The sequence below is a fragment of the Oryza sativa genome, chromosome 6 (genome assembly GCF_034140825.1).
Source record: "Oryza sativa Japonica Group chromosome 6, ASM3414082v1".
NCBI classification, from domain to species: domain Eukaryota; kingdom Viridiplantae; phylum Streptophyta; class Magnoliopsida; order Poales; family Poaceae; genus Oryza; species Oryza sativa.
The window spans coordinates 586,259-604,600 of NC_089040.1; the positions used below are offsets into that span (position 1 = coordinate 586,259).

Here is an 18,342-nt window from a genome sequence, read left to right on the forward strand (position 1 = left end):
AGGAGCCATATGGAAGGAAACACAAAGCAAGAGTGGTAAGGAAAAAGGAGAAGGGAGAAACATTGATTTGATGGAAGGTAATAAAAAAAGGAAAAAGTATTTACCTTAAAATTCAAGGAATTGTATCATTTGGTATATCCTTGAAAAAACAAAAAAAAAGATGATTGAGTTATATGTAGATTAGGGACAAGAAAACATACTAGCAGATTTCATGTAAAAAATTAAAATCTGTTTAGCAGGAGTCACATAAAAAAAGATACATATCAAGATAGTTCTCATAATTGACAGGAAATGATAACTTCATTGTTTTTGGTACAACTGCTTCTATTTAAAAATTAGCAGATCACATTATGCTGAACAGAACTAAAGATGCAAGAACTTAAGATACAACAGAACAAGTTACAGAGAATTATAGCTAAATTACATATATGAAACACTGTAATTCCAGTATTAAATCACTGTAAGTAATGAAAAAAATAACTCTAACTTTATTCCATAAGTACTTGGATTGAAATTCTTCATATTGCATAACAAAACTCTTTCTGGACTAGCAAAGGTTTTGAAGTTTTATTTCTGAGAATCTAACAGAATTCTATTCATTTTATTGTACATCATGTTGGTTTTGTTTCCAATATCAGCACATTTCTTAGAGAATTTCTTTTCACCAACAAAAACAACATCAGGGGAATCCTGAGATTGAACAGATTAATTAAATAGTACAGTTAGAAACATATTAAAAAAAGGAGATCAAAATAACTAGAAAGAAAAAAAATAATTATTAGCTTATAACCAGAACAGAAAAATGATAAATAAAAGTAAGGTACAGGGCATGAAAGATTTGAAATATCAATATGAAATAACAGTTCAGCAAATAAACTAGTGATGCTCAACAGCAAACTTACAAACTTGAGATTATAAACTTAATAAAAAGTAATGAATAAGCAGTGAGAAGAAAGACCTTTTGGAATAAAAAAAGAAAGAATGTTTGTTATTAACTAGAACTGAAATACATTGTAACCTACAAGAATTACAACAAAACTATGGAGAATAACAATGCAAAAATGGGATTAGCAAAATTTTTAAACACCATTTAATTTCAAAAAGGGATCATCAATGAAAATAAACTATGAGATTATTCATACCTTGATCATGTGACAACCTTTTTCATTTTCTTTGTTTTCATTGAGAGAAGCAGTAGGAGAAGTTGAATTTTCAAGTGTCACCATATACATCTTATCCTAAAATTTCAAATTTAACAAATGCAAGTTTAGTTTGTATATACAGAAGAAATAAAGAAAGCAATTAATGTCAGAATTACCGGACTATCTGAACAGATTATTGGGCTTTCAACAGCAGCAACAAAAGTTTGAGACAACTTTCTTGGAGTGATCTGCAAGATTTGTATAAATCAATATAATGTTCTAAAAAAGTATTCCTTATGAAGTTTGAAGTTATTAGACAAGTACCTTATTTATTAAAACAGGATTTGGGGAGTATGAATCAGGAATAACTTAATGTGAATCTACAAGATGAGCAGGTGTAATTTCTTTTTTGAAATCATCATTTTTCACGATGGAGGTTATCATCAGAATCCCAGATTTTAAAAGACGGTCGAAAAAGTTGATTGTTTCGAGCTACAGCAATAACACAAGAATTAGAAACAAAAATATGGCAACAAAAAGTAAGAGGATCATAGTACAGTGCACTAAAATCACATGACAAAAAGAATGAAATATTACAATAACTCAATTTTTTTTGCTAGAACAGTTAAAGATCTACAAGTAAAAACAAAAGATATTCCATTGAGAAAAATTAACCTGTCAAGGCAGAATTTTTCTCTGTTTCATCTGGTGGATTAATAGGAACATGACCTTCAATGATAAATAGGCAGAAACATCAATAATTCATATTTAATTTTTTTTAAAACAGATTAACAAATCTAGAAAAAAAATAACCTGTTTTGTTCAACTTCTTCATTATTTCATCAATGTTGATATATTTAATCTACACAAATAAAAAATGACAGTTAAAAACTATCAACAATTAGAGTTCTATCTATTCATATTATAATGATTGAAATAAAAATGAAAAAAAAACCTGTTCTGAAGAATTCAAATTGGTAGACTTATTCACAGGATTAAATTCTTCATTTGGAATTGGCAACTTGTCATCATCTAGTACTGTTTTACTGTTTCCCTACAAAAAAAAAATAAAAGGACAAAAAATGTTTAATGATTCACATGACTATTAGAATAAAAAAAATTGAAATGAGAAGAGAAAACAATGTACCTTTGTAGATGAGGTGATATTGTTATTTTTTTGCACAGCTTGATTAACATCATCATTAATTTCTTCATCTTGTTCATGATCTGGTTCAATTCATTAATTTAAAATTTATAAAAAAAATCAAGACATATGAATGGAAAAAAATTAAAAATAAAATAAACAACAAAATTCATAAATTAAAAGTAATAACCTGAATTTTCATGTGCAGTTAGTGGTAGTTATATAAGTCATCTCCGACGAAACAGGAACTGCAATCAGCTAACAACAACAGCACATCTATAAGAAGTTTCTTAGCTTTGTCTTCAAAGATTTCATCTTGTTTTCCAAAATGATTGTAGAGCAAATGATAAATTTTGTCTTGAACATCACTTGGCAACAGATCACCAACAGAACTTTTGAGCATATCAGCAAATGAAGATGAGCTATTATCCACCTAAAAAATTAAAACAGAATTTTCAATTCCAATCTAAGAAAATTTATTAGAACTTGAAAAGATAAAAATTTGAAAAAAAACTGAACATTTACCATTTGGTAACAAGTTGAAGCAATATCATTGACTGGTGTTTTTCCATACACTCTTTCAGATATTTTATCAAATTTGGAATAGTCCTTAATCATATATCTTTTCCAAACTTTAATTCTTGGTGTATCAAGTAATACTTTTTGTGAACCAAAGTTGAGAAAATCCAGGTAATTAACCTATGAAACATTGAATATAGAAATTAAATGAATAGTCATTTAGTACAAAATATAAATAAGCATAAATGGAGGGAAAAAATATTTACCGTTAAATGTAATAAACAACCACCAAAAGTTTTCAATTTCTCAAGCTTGCTAATGTGATCCATCAACCAGTCAAAAACTAACTTGCACCAGTCCAAACTTTCAATTAAGTCCATGTCTTCAAAGGCACTTAGGTATTTTGTACTCGGAATCAAAGAAGAGTTCGGACAAAGGAAGCAATTCAAGGAAACAATCATAAAGCAGATGAGAATTTGATCATCAGGAAGTTCTTCATTTTTAATTAACTTTTCTCCAAAGAACTTGACAGAAGGAATAGAAGTTTTCCCAAAAATATGAAGAATCTTTTGTTTGCCAGAATCAAATTTTGAATGGATTGTACTACCACCAACATGGAGGCCTAGCACAACATGGACAGATTGCTTGTTCAATGGAATAAGTTTTTGGCCCAAAACTATATCAGAACAGTTCACATCTACTTGTTTTGCAATCCAAAGAGCAAAAGAATTGGGAACAAAACACTTGTCAAATAGCAGCATGCTTCGAAAACAAGAATTTTCAATGACTGTTTTGTGATGTGGACTTAAAGAATCAAGAACTTTTGAGAAATATTTGACAGAGAATCTAGAGAATGCATCAGACTTCAAATCAGTGTCAACATTTTTGTCCTAACAAAAAGAAAATAAAACAAATTAATTAATAAATAAAAACCAAACATAGATATAAAAGGGCATTGCAAAAAACTAACCTTCAAATTTTGATCACCTATGTTGTGATGAATATTAAGCTTTTTTTTCAAATTGTTGATAATCTGATCCATTTGTATGATATCACGTAGAACCTGATTTATCATTACATCATTGTCCAATTCAATAGATTCAGACCTTTTCATCTAAAAAAATTCAAAATTAAAAACAAAAATGATGGAAAATATAAAATGAAAAATAACAAACAAAATAATTACCTTAATGTTATCATCTTCACTTCTTTTAGACTTACTGAGTTTTCTTTTCAAAGTTTTCAGAAGTTCATTTGTAGAAATTTCATTTACATGTGGTTGTGAAACATCCATATCCTAAGAAAACATATTAAACAATTAAAACATTGCAAATGTGCTATGAAACATGGCTACAACAGAAATTACATTAAGATCATTTGTAGAAATTACATTAAGATGGTCTTGTGAAGGTACATCCATATGCTGAAAATAAAAAAAGAAAAATTAAAACTGTGCAAATGCATATCAATGAAGCATTAGTGCAAAAGTAAAACAAAAGTAACAAGTTAAAAAAAAACTTACATGACTGTCACAATTATCACCAGAATCACAGTAAAAAGAAAAGTAACAAGTTAAAAAAAAACTTACATTACTGTCACTATTATCACTAGAATCACATTGGTAGTTATCATCATTATTTGGCAACGATTCAGAATGAATATCATCAGATTCATTTAAAGACTGGCTACAATCCTCCAATTTTGAGCGCTTTTGGCGAACCATCTGTTCAAAATTTGTTATCAGCAAAAATGGGGCAAAACATTAAAATATTATATGAAATTGGGGCAAACAGAGAAAGGCCCATGGGTTAAAAAAATTAAGTTCACAAACATACATACAAAATTAATGTAATTCACTAGGGCATACACATGCAAAAGAAAATGGTGTACAATTAGGTAAGGATATGAACATTGCACAATGTAGTGATGCATTGCAGAAAGCCCCATCAAAAATCAGCTAGCAAAAAAAATCATAAAAAGCATTGAACATATTCAGAGAGGGAAAAATGCAATGCACTACTATGTATGCCAACCAAAGCTACCAAATATAAATTTAAAATCAATGTGTAACTTCTGCATAGCGATGCAGTACTGAAAAATATAGCACAAAAACATAAACAAATAGTGTTCTTTCTGGTTAGGCGATGATCTGAAATTATCAAATACTCAGTGAGTTCAAAAAATGGATGAAAAAAAATACAACATGGTCATTACACACAACAGGTTACATACAAAAGTAAACAAACTACAAGACTATACAAGGGAAATTAATTCACATAAGAAAAAGACCATGAATCTTAATAGAAATTGAATAACACAAACCTTGTCTAACCTTATATGCTCCTTGGATACATGAACACACAGACCTTTTGGCACTGCACAACAAATACACATCAACAAAAACATGAGCTAATCGTGCAACTCATCAACACTGTGCTAGTAAATCATCAACACTGTGCTAGTAAAACTTTTCAAATTGAAGTTGAGCTTCTGTAGCATGAACATAAGTACAACAAATCAGGAGTACAAAAAAATTGAAATAAGGTTGAAATGATTGGTTAAGATAAATCATATTCCTATTGAAATAAAAATGTTACATCAATCCCTTTTGGTAAAAACAAAGTTCTACATCCATTTGATCTCAGAGAAAACATACATAGCAAAGAGAATTACATTAAGATCAAATTAAAATAACTACAATACCAAAACACATTACAAGTTACATCCCTATCATCAGATAGAGTACTAAAAATCACATAAACCTTACATTATATCCAGAAAAAACTTATAGAAAGAATAATAAAAAGCATCACATCACAAACAATTTGTCCTCCTGCTTGTGAGCACCTAGTTGCAACACAAATCGGTAGCACAAGTTGGGGATAGGGGGGAAACCATGCAAAACACAGAACAAATGCAACAACAATGATAAACAGATGCAAAAGCAAAAAATCACACAGTTAAATCATAGATCTGAATTTATATTGGCGAAACTACACAAAATAAATCAGCCTAGTGAATTAAAATCATATCTACATCACACATCACGTTCTATTAAATCAAGAGCACAACAACTTCAAATCCCACATCATGTTCTATTAAATCCAGTACATTCATCCTCAGATCTAAACTGAATCAAGTCCAGATAACAACTAGATCGAAGATTCAAACACCAAATCATACACGAACAACATGACATCGTTGTGAGAAGCAAAACATCACAATCTCCAAAAAGCAAAAGCCCACCACGCAAAACTACTAGTACTGGTTGCAAAAAAAACTTGATCCCCAAATCCTATGCATCAACAAATTCGACCACAAATCATATACGAACTACCCAAAAAAATCACGCATCCAGATGGCTACCGATTCCGTCGACACTCGAAGGGAAGAAGGAGGAAGATGAGCAAGTACTCACCGACGAATCACCCTCACGCCGCTCCGGCGGAATCGCCAGATCAACGCCGCGGCGGAATCCCTCGCGTTGACGACGGCAAAATCGCCGAAATGGTCGCCTCTCTCTCTGTTTCTCTCACCTCCCAGAGAAGAGAACGAGAAAAAGTTCTCTCCAACTCTCTCTCTCTCTCTCTCTCTCTCTCTCTCCGACACGGTCAATGCCAGCAAAAAGATAGGCGCGTATTCCGAAATTTGAACAGTAATTGTGGGTTCCACATGAAAACAAAAAAAATAAAAAAAACGAGCCCAACCTAGAAGAAGCCCAACTTAAGCCCGAAGAAAACATAAAGGCAAGTCCAGCCCAAACAAAAAGTCCAACTGTCAGCCCAAACAAAAAGTCAGAAGAAGGCCCACATTTAGCCCGAACTAAAAATAGTCCAAATCACAGAACTCAACTGCACGAATCTCAACCATATCTAACAGCCCAAAAAAGAATGATTGAGGACTCAAATATCATGCGACAGTAATATAGCCTTTCCGTTTTTAATTACCTTGGAGGACTCCCCCCCCCCCGCGTCGCCCACGCGCTGGCGACCCGGGGGGCAAAACCCTAGCAGCGCCGCCGCCTTTCCTCTCCCCCCTCCCCCACCTCTCCGCCGCCGGAAAGTCGGCGGGCGAGCCATAATGGCGGCGACCCCTCTTAGCGCGGGAGAGGCGGCGAACGGCGGCGGCCAATGCCGGCAAGGAGACGGCGGATCTGGCTTCACCTTCGCCGAATCTGGCCATCCCCTGGCCAGAGTGGGTGCTGGTGGCGGAGGAGGCCGCGGCGCGGCGACGCGACAAGGCCGGCGACGCCGGCACGACGAGGCGGCGGCGACGGCACGGCGACGCGACGGCGACGACTTGCACGGCAGCCGGCGGCGGCCGCCCCGACGGTGAGATGCGCGCGGGCAGCGGTGCTCGCGCCGCTGGGGGGCGAGTGACGGCTGCAGCGCCGCCGGCCCTGGTGGCAGCGGGCCGAGTGACGGCGGCTGCACGGCAGCGACGGCGGCGCGAGGCTTGGGAACGACGGTGTCGGCGGCGCGGCTGGTGATGGGCAATGGTGGCGGTGCCAGTGGCAGCCGCGGCTGCAGCCTGAGGCAGTAGCGGCAACGCCCGTCGGTGCGGAGGCAGAGGCCTCGGAGCTCGTCGCAGCGGCGGCGTCAGCGGCTGCTGTGGCACGGTGAGAGGAGGCATGGTGGTGCGTTCGGCAGCAGTGGCTGCGGTTGCGGTGACCACGGTCGCCGGAGGCATGGTGGCCTCGGACGACTGGCTGAGGGCGTGGCAGACGGCTACATCGGACCGGCGCAGCATTGTTTGGAGGAGGGGTCGGAGACCGGCTTGGCACAGAGTGGCATAGCCGATGACAGCGGAGGCCGGCTCGGTGCGAGAGGCGCGAGCGGCGGAGATGGAGGCCAGCTTGGCGCGAGAGGCGCGACCGGCGGTGGAGGAGGCGACCTTGGTGCGAGGAGGAGCGGCCGGTGGGTATGGCGTGGTCTTTGGCGCACGAAGACTGGCTGGCGGGAGACGCCAGTGCAGGGGTCCCGTATGTCGGCAGAGCTGGAGAGGTGGTGGAGCACCGGTGCGTCAGCCAAGGATTTGCAGGTGGTGAGCAGCGGGTGAAAACCTAGTCCGGCCTTGGCCGGGCCGACGACAATGGTTCATTCCCCCTCCTGAGGGCGTTGTCGTGCTGTCTCACCCTTCAAGGGCGGTTGCCGGGCAAAAGCCTAGTCTCGGCTCCTTTGAGCCCCGACGGAAGGCGGCGGCGGTTTTTTCGGTCGCTTCTCTTCTTGAAGACGTCGTTTTTGGCATCCCTTAGAGGGCGATCTTGTCTGTGTTCCTTTGTTGGTCTAGCGGCGGTCGGTCACGCTTAGCGGTGGCCGGTCCGGTGCTATCCTCCTCCCGGGTTGTGTGTTGGCGCTGTCGGTGTGCGGGTGTTGGTATATTTTTTTTCCTTTTTCCTGGTTACGACCCTCTAGGGTTGTAATCTTGTAATTTTTTCCTGCTCTATCAATAGAACTTCGCACCGTCTCGTGCGAGTCGTTCAAAAAAAAGTTATGGAGTACTCCCTCTGTCAAAAAAAAAGCAACCTAGTATTAGGTTAAGTTTTCTTGGGACAGAGGGAGTAGACATTAAGCAGATGAAGCAGGCAGTGACACCAGCGCACACACAGATAGAGAGAGCGATGTATGTATACTCTTAGGCAGCAGTGTGTAAAAACTATTGAGGCAATCTACCTCTCGTGGAGGCTGTTCAAGTCATTATATACGATACAGCAATAGTACAACTCAAGACCGAATCGTATATTACTAACCTATACAGATTCTACATACACAAGGAAAACACCTATACAGCATCGGAAACGAATCAGTTATGCAGTAACGTAAGCAGCAGCATCTCTATTGTTTAACACAGTGATCTCTGATTAATTATTGTTTGACAGACAATTGACAATCGAGCGCTGCGCTGTATAAGACTGACGCCATAGTTAAAAGTTGCCATAGAAAGATGTCAAAGATTTTCTTTCATCAGAATATAAGCATGCAAAGTGGCTGACGACTAATTTCTCATTTGTATTTCACGAACTGAAGTTTAAGTTACATAATTGCAGAGCAAGGAGAGGCAGCACTGACATGACGCAGAGCGAGCGCTGTGAAGCAGCACAGTCAGAAAGGTCACTCTGGGTTATTGTTTTTGTTTCAGAAGACCGCACGCAGAGGCTAGTGTTGTAGTAGTAACGACGGTCACAGCTACAGCTACAGCGCTGCAGGCTGCAGCCAGATCAGCTAGATGGAGGCCGGGACGGAGTAGGCGCACTGCTGCATGACGAGCTGGTCGATGGGCAGCGTGTCCGTGGGGAACGGGCAGGCGCCATCGTGCGCCCCCTGCAGCGGCTGGCACGGCGCCGGCGTGACGCCGGTGGACACCCCCTCGATGTCGGTGCAGGTCCACGGGTACTTGCGCGACTTGGAGAGCGTGGCGGTGACGTTGGCGATGCAGATGCCGCGGAAGGGGGCGCCCTGGATGCCCTCCAGCCTGGCGGCCTCCTTGTACACCCCCGTGGCCACCACGTCCTGGTAGCTGATGTTGTCCACGACGGGGATGGCGTTGGGGTCGTAGCCGTCGTCCGGGTGGGACTTGTAGTTCCCCGTCATCCAGAACACCCACTTCATGGTGTCCAGCGACATCCCCCGGACGAACACGTCGCGCACGTACGCCCCACGCCCCACCGCCGTCTTGATCCGCACCGCCGACTCCGAGTTCACCGCCGTTATGTCCTCCGCCCGCACGTCGCTGATCCCGCCCGACATCTCGCTGCCCAGCGCGATCACCGCGCTCGTCGGCGACACGCACGTCAGCCTCCGCACCACGATGTGCTGGCTGGGCATCCCGTACGCGATCCCGTACTCGTCCCACCCGGACTTGATCGCCACGCAGTCGTCGCCGGACACGATGTAGCAGTCCTCGATGCGGACGTGGGAGCACGAGTCCGGGTTGATGCCGTCGGTGTTGGGCGAGTGCGTCGGTGCCAGGATCGTCACCCCCTGCACCACGATGTTGCTGCTGTACACCGGGTGGATGTTCCACGCCGGCGAGTTCACCAGCGTCACGTTCGATATCACCACCGTGTCCGAGTGCATCACCTCGATCAGGTACCCACGCGTGTACTTGAGCTTGTTCGAATGGAACTTGGACCACCACATCGCCCCCTGCCCGTCGATCGTCCCGTTCGCGCCGGTGATCACCACGTCCGTCAGGTTGGACCCGCCGATCAGGCTCGCGTACCGGCCGCCGGCCTTGTCGCGGCCGCGGCCGTACGACGGGAGGGGATCGATGATGGGCCACTCGCCCATGTCCTGGGACCCCAGGATGACGGCGTCGCTGTGGAGGAACAGGGTGAAGTGGCTCGTCAGGTTGAACGGCCCAGTGAGCCACTTCCCCGCCGGCACGTACAGCATCGCCCCGCCGCCGCCCTCGCCGGAGTACTGCGACAGGTGGTCCACCGCCGACTTGAAAGCCGCCGTGTTCGACGTCGTGCCGTCGCCCACGCCGCCGAAGTCCGTCAGCGACGCCGTGTGCGCGCGGCAGCTCGGCGCCAGGTACATGCTCTGCCCGGCGATGGGCGCCGCCGGGCCGTGGCGCCGCGCCGCCACCGTCGCCGACGCGGCCAGGAGGAGGACGCATACGGACCGAAGAACCTGTGCCAACAAATTAAGATCATCTTATTTACTAAAGTACTCTCCTAAATAAAAGGGAGGAAAATATGAAAAATTGCAGATTTCGACATACTCAGATTTCTCAATCTACTGTGCTTGCTAGTTACTTCGACAGAAAAGGGGATGGAGATTGCTAATTGGACAGAAAATTTAGTGAAAACAAATACTATACTCCTTATAATAGAGGGGAAAAGGTGGTGATGAATTTCAGACTTTGACAGTGAAAGCTCACATAATTTGTACTACTGCACTGTCCGACACACCCGACAGAAAATTTTAACCAGAAATTGGGATTCAAAAAGCAGGGAGCGCGTGATCTTTGTTTAGTTGGTAGTGCATTCCTAAAGCATTGTTAAATACAGTATAGAAAACGAGACAAGAAAAAAAAACATTACTGTACAATATTCAGAGAAGAAGAGAGCATTCTTCAGGATAGGAGAAGATTAGGTACAGAGAAACAGGAACAAGCAATGACCAAGAACAGGTTGCAAGACAATGAAACGGGCGTTCTGGCACTGCCATTCATAAGATTTTTAGGACAGCCATAAAGAATACAGCAAGCGAAACAGCTACGCAAGCAATGAATGATGCTACTAAATAGCAAGATGGAGGCAGAGTCAGTTACATACATGAAGAGGTGACGCATTTGGTACCGGCTGCGTTTGCAACGCCATTGCTCTGGATGAGAGTGGAGTGTGGTCACGGATGAGATGAGAGAATGGAGTGGGGTGGATTGGATGGTAGCGGCGAGTGAAGCTGCAGATTTATAGGAGGCCTTTCTGCACTATTGAGCACTCACTCCTGCCTCATCCTTAGTACTATTAATTAATTAGTGAGATTTATTATCCATGCAATCCAGCACTAACTTTCCCTGTCTTTTCTTTTCTGTACGACTCCTCCCTTTTTCTCTTCAAATTGACATCCTGAATACTTTATGCTATTACCAGTTCATGTGAAAAATTTACCTTTTTACTAGTAGAGCTTTTCAGCTGCCTGCCTGCCTGCCAATAGCCCAATAGCTTGCTTTTTACCGGCCACCCGGCCTCATCTTATCGATGCCTAGATTATATTCGCTGTGACTTAATACGAACTAGTGAACTACTAAAGCATTCAGTTTATACTAGTAGTAGAGTTCTTGTTTGTTCAGTTCAGAGATCACATGTGATGGTCAGTTCAGTGTTGTGCTCTCTTTTCAGGTTGTCTGTTTCCCTATCTTAACACTAGATGGTTGATACTGTCAATCAGTCACGGGTCTAGAAATTAGGCAGCAGCATTTACCCTCCGAGTTTATATCTTTTCTATAACAATATTCTCAAATTAAACCCCCTAATTAATTTTCAGCTATAACTAAGGTTTTTTTTTCTGTTACTGAATCAGCTCTGTTTTTTTTTCAGTCTTTATTGTGCACTATGAAGTATGAATGACCACATGCTGTATTTTGTGATAAAAAAAAGTGCATGTGTTAAAGCTGTGATTGTGGGACGGTGGTAATGAACAATTCATTTGTCTATTCATTCATGTTGTGATCGATGAACCACATATATATGTTGCGGTGCTTGTCATCGTCGTCGCCGGAATTGAAGTGCTCTGTTTCAGTGCGCATGCAATCCTACGCATGACAGGTCTTTGGGAAGTCGCCGCTCGTGCTGGATTTTGTGGCCACAAATTGCTTTAGAATTTTGTGCACTTTTTGGTTCAACTAGTTAGTATAGTAGTTATTATTCAGGAGGATTAAACCTGCTTTTGCACTTGATTTCCTTCATTTGTATAGAAATGGGCAGGTGCATCCGTGCATGAGTATTACTCCATATGAAATCAGCTTGCAAGATCCTCAAAAATAAAAAGCTTATGAACAACCGAGGGATCACATTGGTACTGAATTACTGATGGATAGATCATGTGTGGGGGTGGTGACTGGACATATATTCAGAGACAAACTGCCGGTTTAGTTTTTTTAAAAAAAAAGAAGCCGGTTCATAGTTCATGCATTGCGTCTCATTGTATTGTACTACTATCAGAGATTCAGAGAGAGAGAGAGAGAGAGAGAGAGAGAGAGAGGAATTCAGCCATGTCACGGGGCGTTCATAGTTGGTGAGATTGGTCGTTCTTTGTGGTTCACGGGTGGATCGTAGTATATGCATTAGTACCATTGTCGTATTATTGTTGTCGGTCCCATTACACGATCACGATGCTTTCGGCCTTCACTCTACTACTACTAATTAGCCTTTTCTTGGATTACGCAAAGCGAGCTCACGAGCTCAACATACATACGGATATGCTTGCTCGCCTCAGTTGAGTAGAACTTGAGTGTTCATCAGCTCAGTCCTTTCAGTTGTTGCTGTCTTCTCCTGAATCAGTTTCAGTACGCTCTCTGCCCTCTGCAGCCGGTTCCAAACTGTAATCCTACTCCGAGCATGCAAATGAACCTCAGTTAATTCATTACTGCTGCTAATCAGTGAATACAAGTGTTTTTTTAACTAGGAGAGCCAAGCAAATGAGACATTACATCAGTGAAATGAGACAGAAATGAGACATTACATCAGTGAATACAAGTTGTTAAGGAAAAATGTTACAAACAAATACTACTATGATACTATTCAGTGAGGCTTTAAGGATTCAGACAGAAAAGATAGTGAATGCTACTGTAGTACATGTTCGGTACCACTACAAACACACACTACACTTGCATTGCATGCGTGCAAGCTTAACTTAATCAAGTAACAAGTGGCAACCTCATGTCTGCATGCGTGCTTTACGCGCTTAGCTTCAGTGGGTCGGCGCCGCTCTGCCATATATGCTATGCTCTCCACCATCACAACAACATTCACAACTCGATCAGCAATTTATTTATTTTGAGCAGGCTGCACATGTACATATTACAGGATATCAGACAGCTGAAAATGCTTGTCCAACCACAATATTTACATATGGGAATTGAAAATGCATGCATCACTTAATATATATGCTGGTCCAAGCACAATCCATATTTTTACAAGGTCAGAAAAGAGGCCGAAATTATACGCACGCCCGGTGCTTTTCGTCAGAGAAAAGGGTTTCTCCTTTTCCTTTCCTTTCCTTTCGTTTGTGGCACGCCCGGCCGTCCAGTAATGGGATGGGATTGGTATCGCCCACTACCATTTTCCATCCATCTATTCCATTCTCAACTTAAATCACCCGATCATTGCTCAGTAAAATTCAAGTGAACTGAAAGGAGTCACAGAGCTTTCGGTGATAATGCTGGCGGCGGCGAAAAATCAAGGATAACTCAACCTAGGCTCTAGAAGTAAAACGACTCTCACAACTTATCCTTTAACTTTGTTTCTTTCTCGTACTTTTTTTTTCCGCGAAGATTACATTTCTTTCCTTACTTGTACCTTTTCCTTTTTCTCCTGCTATATATAATAAAATTGGTATGGTTTAAGTGCCGGTTAGTTTTTTTTAAAAAAAAAAAAGAAATCACCTAGCAAGCCGATATATATACTCTTGTTTTTACTTAATTTTTCAGTGATAAAACAGTAAAAAAATGACACATAGCTTTTTATAATGAAAATGGTTTGAATTTCCAATCTCTCCCAGCAGGCACGCAACGAGCAAAATGACACATATAAACACATGTTTATACCACCATACATACATGACACTAGCAAGGAGTAGACATGTGTGGTGTTCAGGCCTAAATATGTTCATGGACAATCGATCTGCAGTAGCTCTTGTGTGCGATGCATGCCACGTACACACGCACAAATGAGCTTACCGTTCTTGTTATACTATTATGTAACATATACTCCATATCCTTTTGGCTTTTTGCATGAAGCAGTTTGGGGAGTTCGCACAAAGGTGAGAGACATATATAGATCGATGGGAATGCAGTCCCCACCACTCACACTATAGCTAGAGAGTACAGATCCAATATTAACACTGTTCTATCAAATTAACAATGGAATGACTGCTGCAAAAAAGGAAGGTGGCCAGGAGCCAACCCAACCATGCATGGACAACAATAATACATGCACTTTCTATCCACTAGAATTAGAGTACATGCATATGCCGGAAAGAAATTAGGAAAACAAGCATCACAACCTGGAGGTGACAATTCATCAATAATCCATTCCAGCCACATCTGACCTACTACTATGAGGGAATTTAACATGCAGATGCTAGGTCATTTCTGGTCGAGATGCGATCATGCCAACACAACGAAACAATCAGGTAAGCATCATATCATTCATCACTAGTCTCCTCAACTCTCAAGGAAGCTAGCTAGGCCATCTAAAAATGCAGTTTACACCACAAACACTTTCAATCAAATAAGGCAAGGAGGGCCCATTACAACACCTATATAATTAACTGACACCAAACATTTTTGTCTTTGAACTCGTAACATGCAACAGTAAAAATGGCTTTCCTATACCAAACTTTGGTTTCTAAAGAAAAGAAAAAAAAACTAAGTATCACTCTGATAAAAAGATGCATCTTATGTGACTACATACAGATTATGCATTTGGTATGTTTATAATCCTCTCTGTATTTCTGTTCAGCCTATTGTTGGTTCCACTGACCACTTTCAGACTCAGTGGCTGAAGATGCTGCCGCTACTGCTTCTCCTTGGATGGTAAATGGATCCTCCCTCCTCTTCTGCAATGGTGAGACAATGGCTATAGGGCCAGGGTGGATATCTGACTGAGCAAGTGCTTCTTGATAGAGTGGTGCTTCACAATCCGTCAATTGCTCCCATGATGAAAATGTCTGGGACATGCCCCAATTGGTCCATCTCAATTGGGGAACATAAGCATGAGAGACACTTGTTGGTTTGCCAGAAGGATAAGCATCTACTCCTTGTGAATCTGGAGCAAATCCAAAGCCCACAAAATCCTCCCAGTGGTTGCATATTCTAAGGTTGTTCAACATCAAATGGCAGGGTTCCTCGGAGTCTTCGTCTATGAGAACATGAAGAGCCACTGCTTCAGCTATTGCAGCACCTTCATCATCTAGCCTCTGTTGCTCTTCCCTTTTCTGCTGCCGTTTCTTCTCCAGTTCTGAAATAATAGCAGCCGAGTTTGCAAGTGCTTTCTCTAACCGGCGCCTTTTCTTCTCCGCTTGCTTTTGGCGATCCAGCTCATCTTTTGCATGCTTCTTTTTCCCTTTCTTCAACACCTTGCCTCCCTGATTGCCTCCAGCCTTATCCATGGAAAATGTGCCACCTTCTCACTATATGTGATGTTCCTATACAAATCAAAGATTCAGAATCAAAAGATACCTCAATGATAGATTTTATTTTAATGAAGAAGCTATTCAGGCAGTAATGAATTCAAGATGGAATACCTAAATCAACTCAGGAGTCAGGACTGAAAGAATATACTGTTTCTTCTATTGTTAATTTTGCCCATAATTTCTTGCTGCGCAGTTTTTGCCCCTTTTCATAGCACAACAAACTCATATGGATCTTCTCCTGTATTAAGGAAATAACAAAGTGAGGTACTGACTACTGAACTAATATATGAAGGTACAAAATGCAGATGCTGGAGTAAAGCAGGAGAGCATACAAGGTGATTCTTAGCAGTCAAAGGAATATACACGGGGAATAAAGGCCATCAAGTACAACATATGTTTGCTGACAGGCCTAAGATGAGGGTGATACATTACTTGTTGAACCTGAACGCAAAGTCAAGCCAAACCATGTTGAAAAAAAATGGAACATTTTTTTCAAAATTAAAGTTTGATATGCTTTTGGTTTTCGGAATTTTTCAGGAAGAGACAGTGGTATCTTAACCCTATTGTCAACTACAAATTTCAATAACATATATGGAGAACAGAGGAATATAAATAACAAAGGCAAAGAAGATGCTAGCAGCCATGTACTATGTGCACCAGAAATTATAATTAGACTAAGAACTAAAGAGTTGCATTCTTAGATATAATATGCAGACCACGAATATTTAGTTCTTATCATTAAATAACACATAGCTGGAGCCCAAGATCAAAGATTAATACTTCTAGTCATAGGAAAGTCTACTTTTGTGTCTCAGATTTAATAAAGACCAAAAGATTCATATCAGACAGGAGCTGTCTTCCTAAGCCCAACATCAGACTAAACTCCATAAAACTATAGAAGTGATCCTGAGTAACTGCAGTTAATACTAATATTATTTGTCTCATCACTTAGCATGGGAAAATGCAGCCTGAAGATACAATTCACAGCTGCCTTGCCCGTGCCAAAGGGTTCTGATTCCACCCACCCGGAGCTTGTTGGTCCTCCAGGGCTCCTTCCAAGCACAATACGCATTAATCACCGCCGGATAGTAGGACCCAGCGCGACAAGTTTCTGGCTTTAATTTTCACAGCTACTCTAAATACCCCTGGTGAATTCTGTTGTGTATACTTTGTTTGGAAATTGGAAATATAGACGGGTCATAGAAAACAAGAGTGCATAGGAACTAGCTATTCAAGGAGTTAGCTACATACTAACCAAAATTTACAAGTTTGGGCATCCAGAGGATAAATAGTTATGACAAGACATTCCCCCTCATAGCATTAATTGGAAATTGAACCTAAATAGTGGAGTCCCATTTTTACCTATTTGATCGCCAAAGCCAAAAGTTTCCTAATAGAGTAGACAAAATCAAGCAAAATTTGTATCTAGCGTAAGGCTTTCAAATCCTCGGAAATAACCTAGATTTACAGATTTGATCAATACTACTATATGCAAAAACAATTACCACCACTAGTGTTATCCTGGTACAGTTGACCGGAAAAAAAAGATGGAAAATTGAAGCAATTGGCGTCCCTTGTCCATCTGAGTAAGAAACAAGAGAGAGAATTGAGGATGAAGGATTGGGGGAACTCACCCCTATGGACCTATATGCGTCCCAGTGGCGGCGGAGAAGGCGGAGGAGGGAGAGATCCGTTGGGTGCGAGTGGAGATCCGGGGGGGAGGAGGCGAAGTCGGCGAGCGGAGGGGGGTCGAGATCCGGCGGCGACCGAGTGCGTCGCGGCCTCGCGGGGGAAGAGAAGAGAAGAGAAGAGAAGGCGGCGACGGAGGGAGGAAGGAAGGAATCCGCGGGCACCAAACCGGATATCATCAATTAATTTCCCTCCCTCCAATCCAACCACCGCAAAATACTACCGCTGTACTACATGGGATGGGATGGGTGGGACCATCGGTATCCAAGACTATTATCTCTATTTGGCTTAAATTTGCAATAAAAAATTTAAAATTTCTCAAGCCAATTTGCAACGCACCATCATAAAATGCCACTAAGTTGAAAAAAAGAAACATCATATTTGCAATGTAGATTTAGACTGGGTGACGCTAATGGACGGGTGATCGCCGTCCCTCCCCCCCCCCCCAATGCACTCCTCTCCCCCCTTCCTCCTCCTCTTCTTCTCTTCCTACTACACCATAATTTTTTAAAGAAAATAAAAAAACAAAGTTAGAAAAATTTATGTATAGAAATACTACATATAAAAATATTTGAATTCTAATTCTAATTTGAATCAGGTATATAAATTTTTGACTTATAAACTTTGGGTCTATAAACTTTAGATGTATAGAAATACTATATATAAAAAATATTTGAATTCAAATTTAAATTTGAATCGGATATATAAACTTTTGACTTATAAACTTTGGGTCTCTAAACTTTAGATGTGTAAACTTGAGGTGTATAAACTTTAGGTACATAAATTTACTAAAATAGGAAAGTAATGCGGTGCCAAAAAAGAAAACCACATGGAGGAGGGGGTGATAGCTCGGGGCGATCGATTGCCCATTAGGCTTTTCGATTCAGACTTTACATGTCATACTCATATAAAGGCTATGTTTAGTTCCTCAAAAACTTTTCGCAAAAACATCACATCGAATCTTTGGACACATATATGGAGCATT

The 18,342-nt window shown here is 41.3% G+C and overlaps 2 protein-coding genes across 2 annotated transcripts; both read right to left on the reverse strand.

Annotated features, from left to right (window-relative positions):
* Window positions 1-8,793: 8,793 nt before the first annotated feature.
* LOC4339868 (probable polygalacturonase) lies at window positions 8,794-11,196 on the reverse strand. The gene is made up of 2 exons (XM_015788293.3): window positions 11,087-11,196; window positions 8,794-10,439 (listed from the first exon to the last, which is right to left on the reverse strand). Exons 1-2 carry the CDS (start codon window positions 11,129-11,131, stop codon window positions 9,027-9,029), a joined length of 1,458 nt encoding a protein of 485 aa, XP_015643779.1. The 5' UTR covers window positions 11,132-11,196; the 3' UTR covers window positions 8,794-9,026.
* A 3,447-nt stretch (window positions 11,197-14,643) lies between these two features.
* Window positions 14,644-17,541, reverse strand: LOC4339869 (uncharacterized). The gene is made up of 3 exons (XM_015785487.2): window positions 17,303-17,541; window positions 15,780-15,906; window positions 14,644-15,680 (listed from the first exon to the last, which is right to left on the reverse strand). Exon 3 carries the CDS (start codon window positions 15,642-15,644, stop codon window positions 14,997-14,999), a length of 648 nt encoding a protein of 215 aa, XP_015640973.1. The 5' UTR covers window positions 15,645-15,680; window positions 15,780-15,906; window positions 17,303-17,541; the 3' UTR covers window positions 14,644-14,996.
* Between the last annotated feature and the right edge of the window lie 801 nt (window positions 17,542-18,342).

Coding starts and splice junctions, on each gene's coding strand:
- LOC4339868 (XM_015788293.3), bottom strand. CDS start 11,131: ATGGCGTTGCAAACGCAGCCGGTACCAAATGCGTCACCTCTTCAT. Junction 10,440..11,086: donor CAAATGCGTCACCTCTTCAT/GTATGTAACTGA, acceptor TTGTTGGCACAG/GTTCTTCGGTCCGTATGCGT.
- LOC4339869 (XM_015785487.2), bottom strand. CDS start 15,644: ATGGATAAGGCTGGAGGCAATCAGGGAGGCAAGGTGTTGAAGAAAGGG.